Source organism: Sphaerodactylus townsendi, linkage group LG01, assembly GCF_021028975.2.
Source record: "Sphaerodactylus townsendi isolate TG3544 linkage group LG01, MPM_Stown_v2.3, whole genome shotgun sequence".
Taxonomy (NCBI): domain Eukaryota; kingdom Metazoa; phylum Chordata; class Lepidosauria; order Squamata; family Sphaerodactylidae; genus Sphaerodactylus; species Sphaerodactylus townsendi.
In genome coordinates this window covers 191,115,805-191,136,104 of record NC_059425.1, presented here as the reverse complement: position 1 = coordinate 191,136,104, position 20,300 = coordinate 191,115,805, and the positions used below count along the sequence as shown (strand labels likewise).

The 20,300-nt window shown below is 45.8% G+C and overlaps 1 protein-coding gene across 1 annotated transcript in view; it reads right to left on the bottom strand.

Annotated features, from left to right (window-relative positions):
• ITSN2 (intersectin 2) overlaps positions 1 to 20,300 on the bottom strand; it is a 169,870-nt gene that overhangs the window by 112,489 nt on the left and 37,081 nt on the right. The window contains exons 3-4 of the mRNA XM_048506528.1: positions 7,347 to 7,439; positions 227 to 290 (exon numbers count right to left, since the gene is read on the bottom strand). Of these exons, the coding sequence (XP_048362485.1) occupies positions 227 to 290; positions 7,347 to 7,439 (157 nt within the window). The remainder of the gene's footprint in view (positions 1 to 226; positions 291 to 7,346; positions 7,440 to 20,300) is intronic.

Here is a 20,300-nt window from a genome sequence, read left to right as displayed (position 1 = left end):
ACAATATTTAGAGTAAATACTCTAGTATTTAAAATATTAATACCAGCAAATTATTTATTTTATTTATTGTCTGCCTTCTTTTATGAGACTTAAGACAGATTGTGATAAGAATCTGACAGGAATAAAAATAATCATCATGAATAACATTATTTATGGAAACAATAACCAAGTCAGTGCATAAGAAATTTCGTCTCACAACATTAGAAACCGAAAGAAAGAACATTACCATATTTCAGCCAAGACCTGCGGAGGCAGACCGGATTGTAAAAAAAAGGTCCTAGCTTGGTCACCTGTGTAATCATAATAGACAAAAAAGGAATATGTCAGAATGCCATCCTATATTGTTTGTTTTAATGGAAGGTTCATTTGCTTTTTAATACTGACAATTTCTTACCTTAATTGTAAATTGCCTCCATGAGTATCCTGGAGAGGCAGCGTAACAATCTCTCCCCAACGCTAAATGAATAAGATCAAGCCGGCCACTCACACTAATAATCTAAATGGAGTTTTGAAATCTGACAGCCTTCTTGGAATTAAACTAGTATACCCATACCTGTAACGAACAGACTGAGTCCAGATCAAAGTAACTTCAAACTATTAATTGGCTTAGACAGATCCAAAAGCAAGACAGGAGAACTCTGGAGCCCCACTGTTCAATCAGTAGTATAAAACCAGACTAGCATCCCACCCGTACAGAGATACCCAAAACAAAAGGTTTTCACACAGAAAGAAAAAGGAAAGAATTCACACAGAAAGTAACACTCTTAATGATAACACACAAACACGTATATCTCATCCCAGCACAAAGTCCGGGCGATACGCCAAAAGTCAGGTTGGCGCTCAAACGGATGGGAACCAAGGTCAATTACACAGAGCACTTGACAATACCCGTGTACAATGGCACATAAGAATGTGCTGCAAGATGGACTTTTCTAATAAAGCCACGTGGTAGTGGAAAGCACCGTCAAGTCACAGCCAACCCTGTAGGCAACTCTGTAGGCTGCAGGGTTGGCCAACCTATGGTGCTCCAGATGTTCATGGACTACAATTCCCATCAGCCCCTGCCAGCATGGCCATAGGTTGGCCACCCCTGCGTAGGGTTTTCAAGGCAAGAGAAATTAAGAAGTGGGTTGCCACTGCCTGCTTCTTCATGGGCTGAGAGAGTCCTGAGAGAACTCTGATTGGACCAGAGTCATTCAGCAGGCTTCATGTGGAGGAGCGGGGAAATAAATGTGGTTCTCCAGATTAGAGTCCGCTGCTCTTAACCACTATGCCACAATGAATCTCATAAAACTATAGCTGCTTATTATTCCAATTTGCTGATTTGATAACAAGAACAAGATATACAGGAGCACCTGAACATGTACGCTTGCAAATTCCTCATCCAGATCACTAAACAGTGCAGCACACTGCGATGAGGGAGCTCGCTCACGTAGCTGAAGGTGAAAGAAATGTTGGAGAAAGCAGCCAACAGAAGCCCCACAATTTAAAATTTATTTATTTACTTCATTTCTTCCTGAGACTCAGGATGCCTTACGTAAAGGGACTGTACAAATAACGCAATTAAATCCTCCTGTAAGGTTAAGAACATCTGACAGTATAGACTACACAATGAATAAGGCTATTACAGACACTGCTACAGCCCAGAACCTCTGGCAGCAGTTCACCTCCTCCTTAGGTTGGGAAACAAAAAGGTGTTGCCCCAGGAAGCTCCAAAGCCAGTGGCAGCAACAATGGCTGCTGGTCCCTCTGAACATCTACAGACTGCAAGCAACGTTAATCTGCTATGCTAGTGAACCTGCTAGTGAACCTGCTAGTTAATCTGCTATGCTTCTGAGGAGCAACAGAGTTCCTGGTTAATGGACAGTGCCTGCACCGCACACTGTGTCAACCTCAGAAGTCAACTCCATGATGAGACTGTAGCAGCTATTTCTCACGTGAGTCTAGCAGATGGATCAAAAACTGAGGTTTCAGTGCAAGGGGCAGCAAAAGTGCCTTCCCTTGGCAAAAACTTAAATAATGTCCTGTTTGTTCCACAACTTGACTTTTGCCTACTGAGCATGGGATGTTTAACTCAAGTGGGATATAGAGTTGAATTTAAAAATGATATGTGCTATGTAAATAAGCAAAATGTTAATTGTGCAAAAGGGCAACTGAAAGATATGTTTTATATATGATTCGAAAAAAAAGAATCTTTTCAGTTAGCCTCTGGAACCAGCAGAGAAGAGTAGTAGTGGAGAAGAGGACTGGGTCAGAAAGGGCTGAGTGTGCTCTGGTTTTCTTTTTCTTATTAAAGGGCTTTTTTCAAAGCCACATCTTTTAAACAGTGTATTTTTAATAGGGGTTCACAAGGGTTTTCTTTTTCTTTCTCATTGTTCTGGGGCTGCTGATAGGTGGAACTGCTGAGGCTGCTGATAGGTGGGGCTGCTGAGAGGTGGGGCTGCTGAGGCTGCTGATAGGTGGGGCTGCTGAGAGGTGGGGCTGTTCAATTTTTTAAATCTTTTCAATTAGTCTCTGGAACCAGCGGCAGTTATTCTGCTAAATAAGAACATATCTTAAGGGATAGAAAAGGGTATAGAAAGCTTAAGGGGGCAGTTCGATGGAGAGGTTTCTGGACCGTTATTTTGAAGACCCTGCAGTGACCGGTCGTTGGCAAAGTACAGGGGCCCGACCCAAGACCACTCAGTGGGAGCTCCCTCGCAGGGGCTCTTCAGACTCGGAATCTCCCCCCGGGGTGCACCAGCTTGTTTAGTTGCAGACGAAGTTGATGACAAATGCTTGGTGAACCTGGAGGCTTCTCACCCTGGCTCATTACCTACGGAAACCGGTGGTGAGGATGATATGGTCGAGCCTCCCGACCCCCCAGGGGCCAGTTCGTCACGCCACGGAGATGCAGAGGATCCAGGCTGGTCGGAACCTGGTGAGGATCTTGACATGTATACCCTTCATGCACAACATGAGGCCCTGGAGAGAGCCAAGCGTGAATGGCAAGAGGCCCGGGAAGCCTTGATTGATGATCGTGTTCATCAGCACTTCCAACTGCATTAAGAATTCGACCGGGAAAGAGGAGCTCTCTACCTCTCTCTGATACCAAACTATGTAAGGTGGTAAGAACCGCAAAGGATTGCGAAGAGCTCCAAGCAGACCTTGATAAATTAGGTGAGTGGGCTAAGAAATGGCAAATGCAGTTCAATGTAGCAAAATGTAAAGTAATGCACATAGGGGCAAAAAATCCAAACTTCACATACACGCTACAGGGGTCAGTGCTATCAGTCACAGACAAGGAAAGGGATTTGGGCGTCTTAGTTGATAGTTCCATGGGAATGTCAACTCAATGCATGGCAGCTGTGAAAAAGGCAAACTGTATGCTGGGGATAATTAGGAAAGGAATTGATAATAAAACTGCAAAGATAGTCATGCCCTTATATAAAGCCGTGGTGCGACCGCACATGGGAGTACTGTGTTCAGTTCTGGTCACCACATCTCAAAAAGGATATCAAAGAGATAGAAAAAGTGCAGAGAAGGGCAACGAGGATGACTGAGGGATTGGAGCCCCTTCCTTATGAAGAGAGGCTGCAGCGTTTGGGACTTTTTAGTTAGGAGAGGAGACATCTGAGAGGGGATATGATTGAAGTCTATAAAATTATGCATGGGGTAGAAAATGTTGACAGAGAGAAATTTTTCTCTCTTTCTCACAATACTAGAACCAGGGGGCATCCATTGAAAATGCTGGGGGGAAGAATTAGGACTAATAAAAGGAAACATTTTTGATGCAACGTGTGATTGGTGTTTGGAATATGCTGCCACAGGAGGTGGTGATGGCCACTAACCTGGATAACTTTCAAAACGACATGGACAGATTTATGGAGAAGTCAATCTATGGCTACCAATCTTGATCCTCCTTGATCTGAGATTGCAAATGCCTTAACAGACCAGGTGCTCAGGAGCAACAGCCGCAGAAGGCCATTGCTTTCACATCCTGCACGTGAAATCCCAAAGGCACCTGGTGGGCCACTGCGAGTAGCAGAGTGCTGGACTAGATGGACTCTGGTCTGATCCAGCTGGCTTGTTCTTATGTTCTTAGTAGTGGAAGTATAAAACAATTTTCTAGTTTGACTAACAAACCATTGCATGACAACTGTGTTCATTAATTGCACCATGTACTTGGACATGCAGGGTGGTCCACAATTAAGCAAGTAGCAAAGGTCTGAGACATTGATGTAAAACCCTGTAAACACTACCTAGAATCTTCTGTGTGCAGTGGATGTCAGGTAAAGTCCTATCCTGTACCAAAAGTGAGCAATAGACAAACAGAAAAAACATTTTCTTTGATTCATGCAGACCTGGCAGGACCTTTCCAGCCTAGTCAAGGAAATGCTCAGTACATATTCTTAATAGTTTATGATTACAGCAGGTATTCATATTATTTACTGCTTAAACACAAGTCTGAGGCATTTGAGAAGTTTAAAAACTGGGTTGCTATGATAAAAAGAAAATTTCCCTATAAAGTGGGAAGTCTCCAAACAGACCGTGGTGGAGAGTTCATGGGTAACAAATTCCAGTCTTGGTTAGAAGCAAAAGGAATTGTGCACAGACGAACCAATCCTTACACTCCTCAAGAGAATGGAATAGATGAGAGAAGGTTGGGAATTCTACAGGTGATGAGGGATTGTATGCTCCAGGATGCTAAATTACCTTTTCATTACTGGGGGGAAGCTGTCTGTACTGCAACACATGTGATCAATCCCTTATGGAGTTCAAGCATAAATGAGACTCCATATTTTATGCTGTTTAGGAAGAAACCATCCCTAAAATACCTTAGAAGGTTTGGAAGCTTTGCAAATGTATTAATTCCCAGTGCACAAAGGCTGAAGGGAAAACAGAAGTGGGTGAAATTAAGATTTGTTGGTTATGATGAATATTGTAAAGGTTATAGATTTTCTTTGGGAAATAGAAAAGTTGTAATCTCAAGAAGTGCCAATTTTGAGAGGCATTCAGGGTGGGAACATGTCCATGCAAATTCAGAAGTGTTTCTACCTATAACTGAGCAGCCAGTAAGTGCTGAAGTTAGTGATAAGAGCACACCAACTTCCCCAGATCAAAATCACTCTAATATTCCTGAAGAAGTGAAGGAGAGTGAAGGGGATAGCAGTTCAGATATTGAAAAAGAGGAAGAAAAACAATATAGTGTTGATTTTCCCAGAAGGTCAAATAGGGAAAACAAAGGTATACCACCAGAAAGGTATGGGTCTACACAAGTGGTCAGAATTTGTCAGACCTGGTGGAACCACAGAGTTTCCAGGAAATGCTAGAGAGAACTCCTGAGGAACAAGAGCTTTGGAATGCTGCCATGGATCTCTGACGCAACAAAAAGTTTTTGAGGTGGTAGATAAACCAGACAATCAAAAAGTGATTGGGTCTAGGTGGGTTTATAAAAAGAAACCTCTACCAGATGCAAAGTACAAATACAAAGCCAGATTGGTGGCACAAGGCTATGGACAACAATATCTGGAAAACTTTGATCAAACATAGTCACCAACAGCTAAAGCTGAGTCCATGAGACTAATAATGACACTAGCTGTACAAAAAAGGTGAAAAATGCAACATCTTGATTTTCAATGTGCATATTTGCATGATCCTTTAACTGAGAATATTTACATGCACCCTGCACCTGGTTATGCAGTAGAAACAGGAAAGATTTAAAAACAGAAAAAAATCCTTATATGGGCTTAGACAAGCATCTCACAATTGGAATAATTGTTTGAATGATGGTCTGTGTAAATTAGGATTCAAAAGAAGTATTGCAGTTTCCTGTGTGTACACAAAAGGAACAGGAAAATAGCAAATGATTGTCATTATCTATGTAGATGATATGTGTGTAACAGCTCTAACAAATCACTGATGTTTTGGAGAAACTGAGTAAAACATTTCAGGTGAAAGATGTGGGCAACATTAAGACATATCTAGGAATGGTGATATCCAGAACAGCAGAGAAAAATCTTTTGTTAAGCCAGAAAGAGAAAATAAAGGAACTGATTCACAGAACTGGTCTAGAGAATGCCAAAATTGCTAAAACTCCTATGGCTACTAGTGATTGCACCTGACAAAACAAATGTGCTAACAGCAACAGCAGATAGTTCATTTGCAGATGATGCAGATAGAAAATCCTGTACTGGATATATTGTGAAGTATGCCAATACACTGATTGTATGGAGATCAAGAAAGTAGACAAATGTACCATTCTCTACGTCTGAAGCCGAATACAGTGCTCTAAGTAAAACTTGTACAGAATTACAGTGGGTGAAACAACTGTTAAAAGATCTGAATGTGAAATGTATTGAACCTATAGTTGTTCAGGATGATTCGCAAACTTGTATCAGTCTTGCAGAGACAGAGAACATGAAAACCAGAACCAAATACATTGTTGTGAGATACCAGAATGTAAAACAAATGTGCAGAACAAAACTATTACTTTAAATATGTTGAGAGTCAGAATAATCAAGCTGATCTGTTTACTAAAGCTGTACCTGAATTGAAATTTGAAAGGATGTTACCATTGTTGGGAATTGTAAAAATAACTGAGTGAATTGTATGTATAAGTCTGCTAACTAGAATATGAGAAAGGGTGTCATGATATATAAAAGAGTGAGAGTATTCTTTTCCAAGTGTGATAGAAGGTTGCAGGTGAGTGCAAGAAGACTACTATCCTTCTCATCTTACCAGAGCAGCTTCGCTTTAAACTCTGCTGATACTTTCTCCCTTTGTTCTTCTCCCCAAAACAACCATCTCACTCCCCCAGTGTGCACAGGAGTCAGGCTGGGGGGTGGGGTGGGGACTTCAACGTTTGGGAGTAAAGGGTGGTGTGAAAGGAAAGCATATTTAAAAACCTGAGCTGTTTTCAAATTCACCAGAGAAAGCGAACAAGAAAACCATTATCGACTCTAAAAATGCTCCCTTGTCACGTTCTTCCTGAACACGGACTTCAAGGCAGTTTACCAAACAATAAATACAACCAGGAAGCATTTTAACATAATCTATATGAACAGTCAAGAGGTGCCAGAGAAGCCCCCTCGCACGGCCCAAGTGGTGCATCTGCCATTCTGTGGGTGGTTAAGCCAGCAGTTCAGACTAGGGATACTAATTAAAAGCTCAAGCAACCCAGACGGACGGCTTTGTGCCTAAGAGGCCAGGAGGATGGAGTTTCCCAATTTGGGTGCAGTTAAGGAAGAGGTGCTGTTTCCAGCTCCTGCCCACTGAACCCCAGAAGTGGACTGCAGGTAGCTCTGGAGGAAGGGCAAGAATGCCATGTGTAGACGACAGTTTACTGCAGATGGACACCCACTAACCTGTGACGAATCCTCCAACTGGCTTAAGGTTATCAAACTGCTTGTCATGCTTTGTTCTTTCTTCAGAGGTGATGGCCCAAATGTTTGGGCCTCCTGGAACACAAAAAAGAAAATGCCTCTTCAAGAATGTGTCACACAGATAGGTGCAGATGGAAGAGGTTGTCCGGTAACACCTGACTAATGGCGACCCCTTGTGGGTTTTCAAAGTAAGAGGCGAACAGAGGTGGTTTGCCATTGTTTTCCTTTGCATGGAGAACCTGGTATTCCTTGGTGGGCTCCCATTCCAGTACTAACCAGGGTTGAATCTAGTTAGCTTTTGAGATCTGATGAGACTGGGGGGGATGTCCCAGGCATGTTTTACTAGAGTGAAGGAAAAATCAAACTTTGCTTCTTAAACTTGTCCTCACCAGTTTCGGAGGAAGACTTTTATGACAAACTCCAGAGGGACGGGCTTGAATAACCTTGAGCAGCCAAAACAAACTAAGAAATAATTAGTGTATTCCAGCATAATATCTGCAAGTCAGACCACCTTGTCTGAGTCATGGTGGGCCTACACATTCCCCACAGCTCTTTTATTGTCTACCCTGACCAAACTGGACTGTCTTTAAGAAAATTTTTTATCTATCTATCTATCTATCTATCTATCTATCTATCTATCTATCTATCTATCTATCTATCTATCTATCTACCTACCTATCTACCTATCTACCTATCTACCTACCTACCTTCAAATTTATATACCGCCCTTTCCCTAAGTGTACACAAAGCAGACACCAAAAACAGAAACTCTCAAAACACAAACAGAGAAGCACTTCAACCACAGGCTTACAAGTAGCCATATTTGAGTGAAGAATGATTCACAAGAGGACGTCAACATGAAGCTATCAAGTTGGAATTAATATGCAGATCTGATACTTATCAAGGTTGGGCTTAATTTTTTAAAAATGGGCCTACTCAAACACATGGTGGAATGCACCCTGCCCTCCTGCCAGGTTCATGCACACTCTTTGCAACGTCATCCGTGGCTGGAAAACATCCTCGCCCATTCTGATGTGATTCTGGTCTTGTGCTCAGACTGGATGGGCCTGGACGGGCCCCTGACCTTGTCAGATCTCAGAAGCTGAGCAGGGTCAGCCCTGGTCAGTACTTGGACAGGCGATCACCAAGAAATACCAGCGTCACTATGCGGAGGCAGGCAATGGCAAACCACTTCTGTTAGTCTCTAGCCTTGAAAACCCTACCGGGCCACCAAAAGTGGGTTTTGACTTGAGGGCACTTTACAGAAACACAGATTGGCTCTTATTTTCATCGGTGCACCGCCATCTTGGAATGCTTGGCTTCAGTCACTTGGGAATACCCCCCCCCCCTTCTTTCTGCTTGTAACCTCGGGCTTGTGTGCAGATGGGTCACAATCCCAGACTTGCTCAATTAAGAAATCAGTACTTTGAATACAGAATTCTCATTTATTGATGACAACCACGGGAAAACTATTGATTTATATTGTCAGAACTGAATAAAAGAAACTAGGCAAGGCATTATATCCCCCAGTACAGATATGTCAGGCCCACCCCCTCTGCCTCCCTTCTTCAGAGGCGAGAAGGCACACACAGCTGACTAAACTTAATATGCTGCTGACTAAACATAACAGTTTATTTATTCATTTATTCAGTTTGTACCACACCCATTCCCAACCAGTTGGGTTCAGGGTGGCTTCCAACAATAACAATACACGATTTAAATACACAAATATAGTAACATTCCAATTTAAGGCTAAACTTAAAACTAAAAACTAGATGAAATCAAGTCAACAAGGGGCCCACTGATAAGGAAGGGACAAGTAAATGAAATGAAGATGCTGCAATAAATTAAGAAAAAAGGGAAGTGGAAGTGGAGGGATGCCCCCCCCCCCCCCGGTTCGAAGCCGTGGTTGCCCTCAGCCATAGACCTGGCCGATCCCCTCAGTCCTGCAGGCCCCGCAGAACGGCCTCAGGTCCAGCCAGGCCCAGATCTCACTTGAAAGAGAGTCCCACCCGGCCAGACTAGTTGCAGCACAGCAGCGAGCGTGAGAGAAAGACAGACATGCCCTGTTTGGCTTTTATGATTTCCTAACGGCTGAGGCAGCAGCAGCAGAACAGCAGTAGCCACATGTCTGAGAGCTGAAGAAGGGGCTTGTTTTTCCGCAAGACGGGATTTATGACACCGGTTGTCTCGTTCTGACTATAGTCACATACCAAGGGACTGAAGGAGCTAGTTTGACTATTTGCACCCTTTGGGGGTCTAGCTCACCTCACTGTCCTTTCTTTATCATCTGTTTCACCAAATATTGACTGCATGATATTGACTGAGAAAGCTGCATTGATCGTATACACCCTGTGTGATACTCGCTTATCTCATAAGTTGCCATAGCAGCTTTTATCCTACGTTGGTAAGATTGTGCAAGATTGTGTTTCCATCTGCATTGTTTACTTGTGCGCTCACAGCCTACAGCTTCTGTTTCAATATAGCTGCACTGCATTCGTTTCCAGTGAGTTTAGCACTATTGTTGTTGTTGTTTTTCTCTTTGCTACACTAAACTCACCTTTTGTGTGTGTGTATGAGGACAGGCAGATTGCTTTAGGGCCAGAGCTTTGATTTTTTATGGCTTTGATTAAGCAGAGTAACTCACAAACACTTAGGGTACCACATACTTGTTAGAGAGTCTTACAGCGCAATCCAAAACAGAGTCCCAGTGGCCTTAGACTGGAGTAACCCTGTTCTGGATTGCACTGTTAAAGTTCCACAGAACTATTGCTCTTCTGTGATCCTAGGAGCCTGACTTCCTAGATTAGAAAAAAAGTCTTTCACTGTTGACACAAACTATTAGGAGGACTTTTCAACCATCATGCATAGAGAAACTTCCTGCTATTCACAGTATGTGTGTCAGGGGGTTTGTATCTATGTGATTGAGATGCATTCCTATCCCATTGTAGCTGCTTAATGCTACAAATCCATGGGTGCTAAAAGAAACATGTAACCAGCCTGCTATATGTTACCACTGCCATCTGGGACATTCTTTCCTTGATCTTTACTTTATGGCTTCACACACTTTGTAGATAACTAGGCTTTCCCCTGCCACCCTGGCCCCATGAGAAACAGAACTGTATCTGTTGTTTCGTGGGGGCAGGGAGCCAGGTGGCTCTCTCTCATATCTGCTGCCAACCTTGGGGCGTCTGAGCTCCGGGAACTGTTTTTCACAATTGCTTGGGAATGCAGGAGGGGGGACTTGCCGGGGGATAAAGGGAACAGCAAAAGCCAGGTTTGTCAGAACTGGCTTTGACAAGCTTTGGTGCTTTGATGCCTCATCGATAAACGCTACTGAGCAACACCACAGAGTCTGTTTATTGGCTTAAGGTTCGAGACCTAACAATATGCAGGAAACATGATTCACGCATGATGTTTAACCGTCTAATCTGTTGGCTTTTGACTAAAATAAATATTGTAGAAACTCTTTAGAAGCTCATACTGACTGGTTGAAATACGTGGGAGCTTAACATTAACATCAAATTACAATTGAACTGAATTCCAATATAAATTAAATCTACGAGTCTCAACCTGGGGAAAAAAGCAGTTGATGTTCAATACGGCAGTTGTTCCCTTCAGTGGAATGTCAGTATCATCACCTTGGGCAAAGCAATGGTGCACTGTATGGTTTACCATGAAAAGGCACAACAGATAAAAGTGTCGTCTCCCCAGTGTTTGAAAACCCCAAGTGCAAGGACAGGATTCAGGACGGTCTGCAAAACAGCCTTAAACTGCTCAGCTTTTGGGCAGGAACCTTCCATACAAGAAGAAGAAGAAGAGTTTGGATTTATATCCCCCCTTTCTCTCCTGCACGAGACTCAAAGGGGCTTACAATCTCCTTGCCCTTCCCCTCTCACAACAAACACCCTGCGAGGTGGGTGGGGCTGAGAGAGCTCCAAGAAGCTGTGACTAGCCCAAGGTCACCCAGCTGGCGTGTGTGGGAGTGCACAGGCTAATCTGAATTCCCCAGATCAGCCTCCACAGCTTAGGTGGCAGAGCGGGGAATCCAACCCGGTTCCTCCAGATTAGATACACGAGGTCTTAACCTCCTATGCCACTGCTGCTCCAAACAAGGCAGGGAACAAATGAAGCAACTGTCATGAAACAGCACAATGAGAACTAGTCCCTGTTCTCCACCCTCATGAGGCCAAGACAAAAACTCAGCCCTTATTGGGGCCATTTTGAAATCCTGACCCTACAAAATAAGGCAGGTGAATGCACCCCCCCCTCCCCCGGTTCAGTCAGGCACAGCCAAGAAGTCAAAGAGTTTGGATTTATATCCTGCCTTTCTCTCCTGTAAGGAGATTTAAGGTGGCTTAAGGTGGCTTACAAAATCCTTTCCCAGTGCGAGAGCCAGTGTGGAGTAGTGGTTAAGAGCAGGTGCACTCTAATCTGGATAACTGGGTTTGATTCCCCACTCTGCCACTTGAGCTGTAGAGGCTTATCTGATGAACCAGACGTGTTTCTGCACTCCTACATTCCTGCTGGGTGCCCTTGGGTTAGTCAGTTCTTTGGAGCTCTCTCAGCCCCACCCACGACCCAGGGTGTTTGGGGGGGGGGGTGAGGGGGAAGGGAAAGGAGCTTGTAAGCCCCTTTGAGTCAGTCTCCTTACAGGAGAGAAAGGGGGATATAAATCCAACTCTTCTTCTTCTTCCCTTCCTCTCCCCACAACAGACACCTTGTGAGGAAGATGGGGCTGAGAGAACTGGGGGAGGACTGCGACTGGCCCAAGGTCACCCACAAGGCTTCATATGTAGGAGTGGGGAAACAAATCTGGTTCACCATGTAGGCACATATCAGAAAAATATAGTGAAGGGCTGTTTCCACTCGGTGCCCAAGCAGGGCCAGGACTCAATGGGATCCAGACACACTACACCCACATTTCATTTGCCTCCAGTGATCTGTATAATTGGCGAAATCAACAGGGGGGTTATTCTTCCGATCCACTGAAAATACACAAACTTGTACAGTCTATTTTTGCCACCCATCTTCCCAATTATGCCGATGTCCACCAGCTCCTCCAGATGCTCCTTACGAGCGAGGAACAGACCCTTGTCTTACGGGTGGTGCGGGTAGCTGCCCAGACCGTTATAGACGGCCACAAAACTAATTTTACTGGCCTGACAGTGGATGATGTGATTCCAACAGTGGATCCTAACTGGGACCCTAATGATCCTGTAGGTAGGAATCATCTAGCAGCTTTTCGGGAGGCGATCCTCCAGGGATTCGAAAATTGGATCCCCCGCTGAAATTATTTGTCCCACTTACACTCCCTCACGCAGGGCACGGACGAATCCCCATTGTCCTTCCAAGACCGCATCCAACAAACCTGCCGCAGATACACCAGGTTGGATCCAACTGATAAGGATGTACAAGTGTATCTGAATGGCATTTTTGTTGGAGGCAGCTCTCCAGATATCCGCAAGAAACTTAACTGCATTGAAAATGTCACCAATAAAGATCCCAGTGATTTGCTTTCCATTGCTACCTGGGTTTATCACGAACGTGAATCAGTGCAGGCTAAAGAACGGCAGGCTGAGCGTCAGGCCGACAGAGCAGATCGCCAGGCCGACTGCCGAGCGGCCGAGCGCCTGCTCGACATTTTGAAATGTCAGCTTCCAATCAGGCTCTGCTGGGGGCTGTGTTGGCACCGAGGGGAAGAGGTGTCTCCTGGGCACCACGCCCTGTTTCATGGGCACAGGCCACTAACACCGGCTACCACCCAGCCCTTCCGCCTTCCTTGGGGTCCCGCCAACCAGCCCTCCGCAGGGACCAATCCTCAGGCCAAAGGAGACGCTAGGAGCGTTGCCACAGCAACAAGCTCTGGCTGACAGCCAGGACTATGCTCCGGCAGACGAAGCTGCTGTCAGGACCATGCCTGTCAGTATCTTGATGTCTTACTGTGTGTGATTTGCAATTGTTTTCCTGTTTCCCTCTTCTCTTCCTAGCAATCTCCTGCTAGCAATCTCCTGGCGCCAGCCCATCTTCAAAGAGGTGTGAAAGGTTCCCAGGTCCTTTGTAGTAGAAACTGTAGTGGACATTTGGTGTGGGGCGCAACGGGGGAATTTAAAAGATATAAATCCTGGATCTGAGCTCTCTAGCTCAGATCCTGCTTTACATTGTTACTTCCTTACAGATCACCTGGGAATAAAACCGTACTTTTGGACTCTCTCTCTCACGGGTTCTCTGCTGAGCCTATTTCCCACATCTCGAAAGAAAGTTCTGACGCAGCTACAGCCTCTGAGTTTGCACAGCTGGAGCGAACGGAAGCTGGAAGAGCTCTGCAGAGACTGTGGGCTAAGCAGCCATTAGGGGGGAGGCGGGGCAGGAAGCAACGAGGTTAAAAAGGGGTAGAGTGTATAAAAGGGGAAGAAGGGAGGAGGGTGGGGCTGGCTGTAGAGTTGGGAAGAGGGGAAAAGCCGGTTGAAGCAGCGAGGGAGAAAGGGAGCTCAGTGCTGCACATAAGGGCTTGGCAGCGCATTTGCCTCAACCCAAAGGGACAGACAGGAGTAGCGTCTGTTCCTGAAGCGGGTGGTGAAGAGGTTTTAGCTGACAGACACCTGAGTTAGAGCCAGCTGAGGAATCCTAAGGACAGCCTTTACACTTAAGGGAGGTAAAAGAGAGGCCACCACTCTGACCCCAGTGGTGAGGATGGCTTTACCAGCAGCCATGTTAGGGAAGGAGGGATGGCACACCTAACCCCAGGCAAGGAGGGCAGGGCAGACCCCCACAGTATTATAGCAAAGGCCATCTGAATTTGCTATAATGTTTAGGCAGATTTTTAACTGACACACAAGTAAAGACAAGCACATCAATTTTACTGAACATGCAAATATTCTACTGCCATGCTGGTTGGTCACATGCCTGGAGACGAAGCTTGTGTGGAAAGATTGCAAGCATGAACCACGCCCAGTGGTTTTATTTAGGACAGCACAGTAACTGTCGCCTTCCAGGTAGCCATTCCCACTAACTGGCTTCAAGCTAACTTTTGGAGAGGCTATTCTGCAAGGCAAAGTGCTTAACTGTAGGGAGATAAAATTTTGGTACACTGCAGGAACCATTTTGCACTTATACGGATTCCTCAGTCCTGAGCATTCCCCCACACGAGTCTCACAAGCATAAGTGCCCATCTCATACACCCAAGACAATGGAGTAAACCAAGTCAGACCAGCTTTCTCAGACTGGGAGTTCAGAGGGGCCATGGCGCAGGGGAAGTGCCTCTTGGCCTTGCATTCAAATGGCCTTTAGTGTGATACTTGTTCTGCTTGGGTCCAGACATGACAGGCCAGAAGGTGACTGAGGCAGCCAGGAAGTAGTTGCACAGGTTAAGCAGCTCAGGTGCCAAAGTAGCCCAGGTCCAACAGTGCAGAGGCCAGGCAGGTAAAGTCTGTAGGCAGTCCAGGGGTCAAGGCATGAATCAAAAGGGCTAAGGAAGAGCCCAGGAACACAGCACTTCTCTGGAAATCCCACCTGTTGCACCCAGGCCAAGCCCGGCCTGGCCCGGCCCAACCCAGGCTTCAGTAAGCTGCCCTGCCAATGGGCCAGGCTCCTGCAGAGACTTAGTTCTCATCAGAAACAGCTGCCTCAAGCTCACGAGGCCTGTTGCCAGACCAAGCAGCCAGACGAGCACTTCTCCTTTGCAGCCTCTGCCTCTTTTGCACAGCTCTGGCTCCTTCCTCGGTTCCTCTTAAGTGACTATTGGCTCTCCCAGGTGCAGGGGATCAGGCTCTGCCTCGCTGGCAGGGAAGGGCTTGGAGCCGGCTCTGCTGGTGGCATCTCCTTGTGAGGAGCCGGCTCTTGATCCACAGTGCTTCCAGGCTCTGCATTCGAGTCCTCGTCACCCAGAGACTGGCTCATGACAATACTTTCTAAACTTTGGGCCTCAGAAAGGTTTACAGCTAAATATTTAATTGTTCAATCCTCAGCATCTCAGGTTTAAAGGATGAGGTGGTAAATGACATGACAGAGCTCTGCCTGAGGCCCTGGAGAGCTGGGCTCTGAAAAGCCACGGGTCTGGTTCAGCCTCAGGCGGCTTCGTGCCAGCAGGAGGACTGGAGGCGAGACCAGAGGCCTTCTGGATGCAAAACTACACATTTGATCCCCAAAATGTGGCCCCTCATTTAAACCGGGAATTTGCTGGAGTAGTATACAAGATACAGTATAGATACTGCCAAAAGAAAACCTCCGTCTGGCTCAAAGAACAGCTTTATAACTTCAATGGAAATAATTTGAAAGTCTGTATCAAAAAACCATGGTATTTTGGTTTTTTGATACAGACTTTTAAATTATATCCACTAAATTATCAATAGCTCTCTTGAGCAAGGAGCTTTCCCGGGTGGGCTTAAAAAGGCAGTGGTCCGCATGCTGTAATGAACTAGTAAAGTTCAGGCAAAAGTAACCGTTTTCAGTTCTTTATTGTACTGGCAGTCATAGTCGAATACAGGCGATGCAAGTTCTAAAAGACTCAAAATTTATAGTAGCTTTAATACAGTAGCAAACCCCTTTCCCGCCAGAGAATAATCAACAATGCATAGTTTCACATAGAGTTTCACACAGAGCTGAGATAACATAAAAGCAGACCAATCAGAGAGCCAGGACCGACAGACAGGAAAAAAAATCCAAGGACAGAACACACACCAACATAATCCTGACATTCCCCTCCCCTAAGAAACCCCCCCCCCCCGGTTTGTCAGGAAATGCCTTGTGGAAAGCAGTAACAAGAATAGGGGCGTAAACGTCAGTAGCATAGACCCACTGATTGTGACCCGTGGGAAACCCCACCCACGAAACCAGATATTGTAGTCGCTGGCGACGCATGTGTGAATCCAGAATGGCATCGATTTCATAATGCTTGTGCCCATCAATCAGAACTGGAGGAGGGCATTCCAGGGGGCTGTGCCAGGCATCGAAATCTGGAGCCCGCTTGAGCAAGCTGGAATGAAAGACAGGACAAATATTGCTAAGCGAGTTTGGCAATTCAAATTTAGCAGTGTCATTATTGATAACTTGCACAATCTTTTCCCCAGGCTTGGCATATGTACATCTTGAAGATTTTTAGTGGAAAGATACACCCAGTCATTCACACGTAAAGGAAATGAAATCTGATGCTTATCCGCTTGCATTTTTTGGGACTCCTGGGCTTTGCGCAGAGCTATTCCAATTGAGTCCCAACCCTTAACAATGGTTTGGACCCAGTCATTTAGTTCAGGAGGCTGTATTGGGTCTGAGCCCAGAAAGGGAAATGGTGGGGCAGAGCGTCCAGAGTCAATCTCAAAAGGAGTTTTCTGGGTACCGGTATGGACAGCATTGTTATACACATATTCAGCAAAAGGCAGCAGGTCTGCCCAATTGTTTTGATGGTAGTTAGTGTAGCATCACAAATATTGTTCCAAAGTCTGATTCGTACGTTCCGATTGGCCGTCAGATTGCACGTGATAAGGAGAAGATAAAGCTGATTCAATTCCCAAGAGGGCCAGAAACGCCTTCCAAAACTTAGAAGCAAATTGAGGGCCCCTGTCCGAAATTATCTTAGACGGGGCGGGGTGTAATCGATAGATGTGCTGAATGAATAATCTTGCCAACTTGGGGGCAGAGGGAATGGTGGAACAAGGTATGAAATGTGCTTGTTTAGAAAACAGGTCCACCCACAAAACAGTGTTGCCTTGACTTTCCGGGATGTCTGTGATAAAATCCATGGAAATAACCTGCCATGGCCGATCAGGAGAAGGAATAGGCTGCAACAGCCCATGAGTCTTTCCTGTAATGGATTTGGCTTCAGCACAAACAGGACACCCTTTGACATAAGCCTCAATGTCCTTCCGCATGGTGCGCCACTAAAATTGGCAGCGTAGCAGATGTAACGTTTTCAAAAATCCAAAATGCCTTGCTTGTTTAGCGTCATGGCCAGCAAGAAGCACAGTTTTTCTGAGATGCGGCGGCACATACTAACAGTCTCCTTTCCACTATACCCTGTCCCGCAGTAACAGTGACGGGCCGCCTTCACTCTCCGGAACGGGGCTTTTCTCCGTCGTGAGAAGGTCATGTAGGAGAGAGGAAACCATATCAGGATACCTGGGAGGAGCATCAGCCGCGGTTGATGAAGCCACAGGTAGTTCAGACTGCGCGAGTTTGGGACCGGGTGAATGCGAGACCCAAATGTGATGGAGAAAGCACAGTATGCGGAATGACATGTAAGGAGGTATCTGCCCCCCAAGGAAGGCGGGAGAGTGCATCTGCTAATTGGTTGGTTTTCCCGGGGAAAAAATGCACTGTAAACTGGAACCGGGAAAAGAAATCAGCCCACCGCAATTGTTTAGCTGACATTTTACTGGGGGTGGACAGTGCTGACAGGTTTTTATGATCCAACCAAACTTGAAAAGGGGGGCAGCACCCTCTAACCAATAGCGCCAAGTGCTGAGAGCTTCTTTAATGGCTTTAAAGTTTCCTTATCACCTACTGTCCAATTGAGCTCAGGACCAGAAAACTTTTTCGAAAGATAGGTGCAAGGAGACAGTTTTCCATCCGCACCCCGTTGTAATAGGGCTGTCCCTAAAGCTTTGTCGGACACGTCTACATGTACTATAAATGGCAAGTCAGGATCGGGATGGGTTAAAATAGGCTCGGTCGTAAAGGCAGTCTTAAGTTGTTGAAACACCAGCTGGCAACCGTCAGTCCAATTAAGAGGGGCACCCGGCTTAGCTGCTTGCGGCCTCTTGCCTTTCATACGTAGTAAATCGGTTAAGGGCAAGGCTATTTGGGCGAATTGCGGAATAAAGTCACGAAAGACGTTAGCAAATCCCAAAAATGATTGGAGCTCCCTGTGGGTGGTAGGGATGGGCCAATTTACGACTGCTGCCACCTTAGCAGGGTCCATTTCCAAACCCCCTCCCGATACACAATATCCAAGAAAATCCAACTTTTCCTGATGGAAGGCACATTTGGACAGTTTCAAAAATAAAAGAGTTGTCAAGAAGCTTCTGCAGCACTGTGCTAACCAGAGCTACATGCTCCTCCTCGGTGAGGGAATAAATCAGAACATCATCTAAGTACACCACCACTCCTTTAAACAATAAATCTTGCAAAACCTCGTTGATCAAGGACATGAACGCCCCGGGCGCACCGTGTAATCCAAATGGCATTATGAGATATTCATACTGTCCAAACTTAGTGTTGAAGGCTGTGAGATACTCATAACCTTCCACAATGCGTACTCTATAGTAAGCCTCCCTCAAATCCAACCTGGTGAAAATCCGCCCCGACCCCAAAGCATCTAAAAGGTCTTTGATCAAGGGTAACAGGTATTTGTTGGAGGCCGACACTGAATTCAAACCTGTATAGGCAGTGCACACAGGCGCAGCGTACGTGTTCCTAGTTGCCTTCCGAATGAAACCACAAGCCAGATTCTTGTCCAGAAATGCCCTTAACTCAGTCTCCTCGGTGGGACTCATCGGATATATTTGGTAGTTTGGCTCCCGGGATCAACTCAATCTTACAATCCGTATCCCTATGGGGGGGGGGGGGGGCAGCTGGTCGCATTCCCGCTCTTCAAAAACTCTGGCAAGGTCCCAGTAATGCTTAGGCACTCTGGGCAGTTTGGGTAGCGAGGAAATGCCAGAAGCCAATGCAGGGGTGCTTGGCTCAGGTAGATCACCTTCATGCATGTGATCGCCACAGGGTGGATCAGTAAAACGAACTATGCGAGATACCCATTGGATAGTGGGGTCATGTGTCTCTAACCAGGACATTCCAAGAACAATCGGGTATTTTGCCACTGGGGCCAAAATGAAACTACGGCGCTCCCAATGCTCCTCACATTGCAACAGGACGGGTTCAGTTTTAAAACGAGCTAGACCACTTCCCCCTAAAGGGCTACCATCCATTTGTGTAAACGGTAAGGGTTTGGCCAGCGGAATTAATTGTAATCCAAGTTCCTCCGTTATTTGCAGTCTCATGAGGCAATGGGAACACAAGCGCCCGGGCCAAAATACGAGTATGCTTGGCCGGATTAGACAATGTAGTCATTAGAGTAATAGGGGCACCACCATCACTCACCGCATCATTAGGAGGCTCCGTAGTTTCAGGAACTGCTGTAGAGAGTCCGATGCTGCTGGTGGTTTCATCTTCCTCGGGGAACTCAAGTTCCTCTGCATCCAAGGCTTTTGATGTGCCCTGAGTTGACTTAGGAGGAGCTGATCGCTATACTGGCTTAGCTGTAGATTTTTTTGGAGGAAAGCCGCCTGCAGGTTTGGTTTTCTTTCGGCAGGTAGCAGCTACATGACCAGGTTCGCCACAATACAGAGTCCTAAATGACGACGTTGCTCAGAGGCACTCTCAGTAGTGGCAGGTGGGGTGGCAGCTGAAGCAGGAGTTTTCTTCATCTGAGGCGCAGGGTGTTTGGCTGGCTGGATTTTGGTCCCGGACCCTTTGGAACAGTTGTGTCTGCCTGCAATGACACTGCTGATTACAATCCATTCCGCCACTGTACAAGGCTCGTTGTTCATAACTGCCCAACTCCGGATTTCTGGATCAACAGCTTCATAGAAATATTCAGCTTTCACCCGGTCTGGCCAGTCAGGAATTTTACTGGCGACCACATGGGATTGATGAGCAAACTCTGCGAATGGCTTGGTGCCCTGCCACGTTGTTTTAAGTGTCTTTTTCACGTTATCACAGGCATCTCAATCCTCGAATCACAGGTGTAAACCTTGCAGGAAGTCGGCTACCGAGTTAAGTTCCTCAGCATCAAGTTCAAAAAGTTCCATAAACCACTCTGCTGCTTCCCTGTCCAAAACTGATCCGATGTCACAAACCTTCTCCCTTTCGGAGCGATACATGTCATCGTATTCCTGCATATGGGCATCCAGCTGTAAGATGAAATACGGTAATTTGGATGCA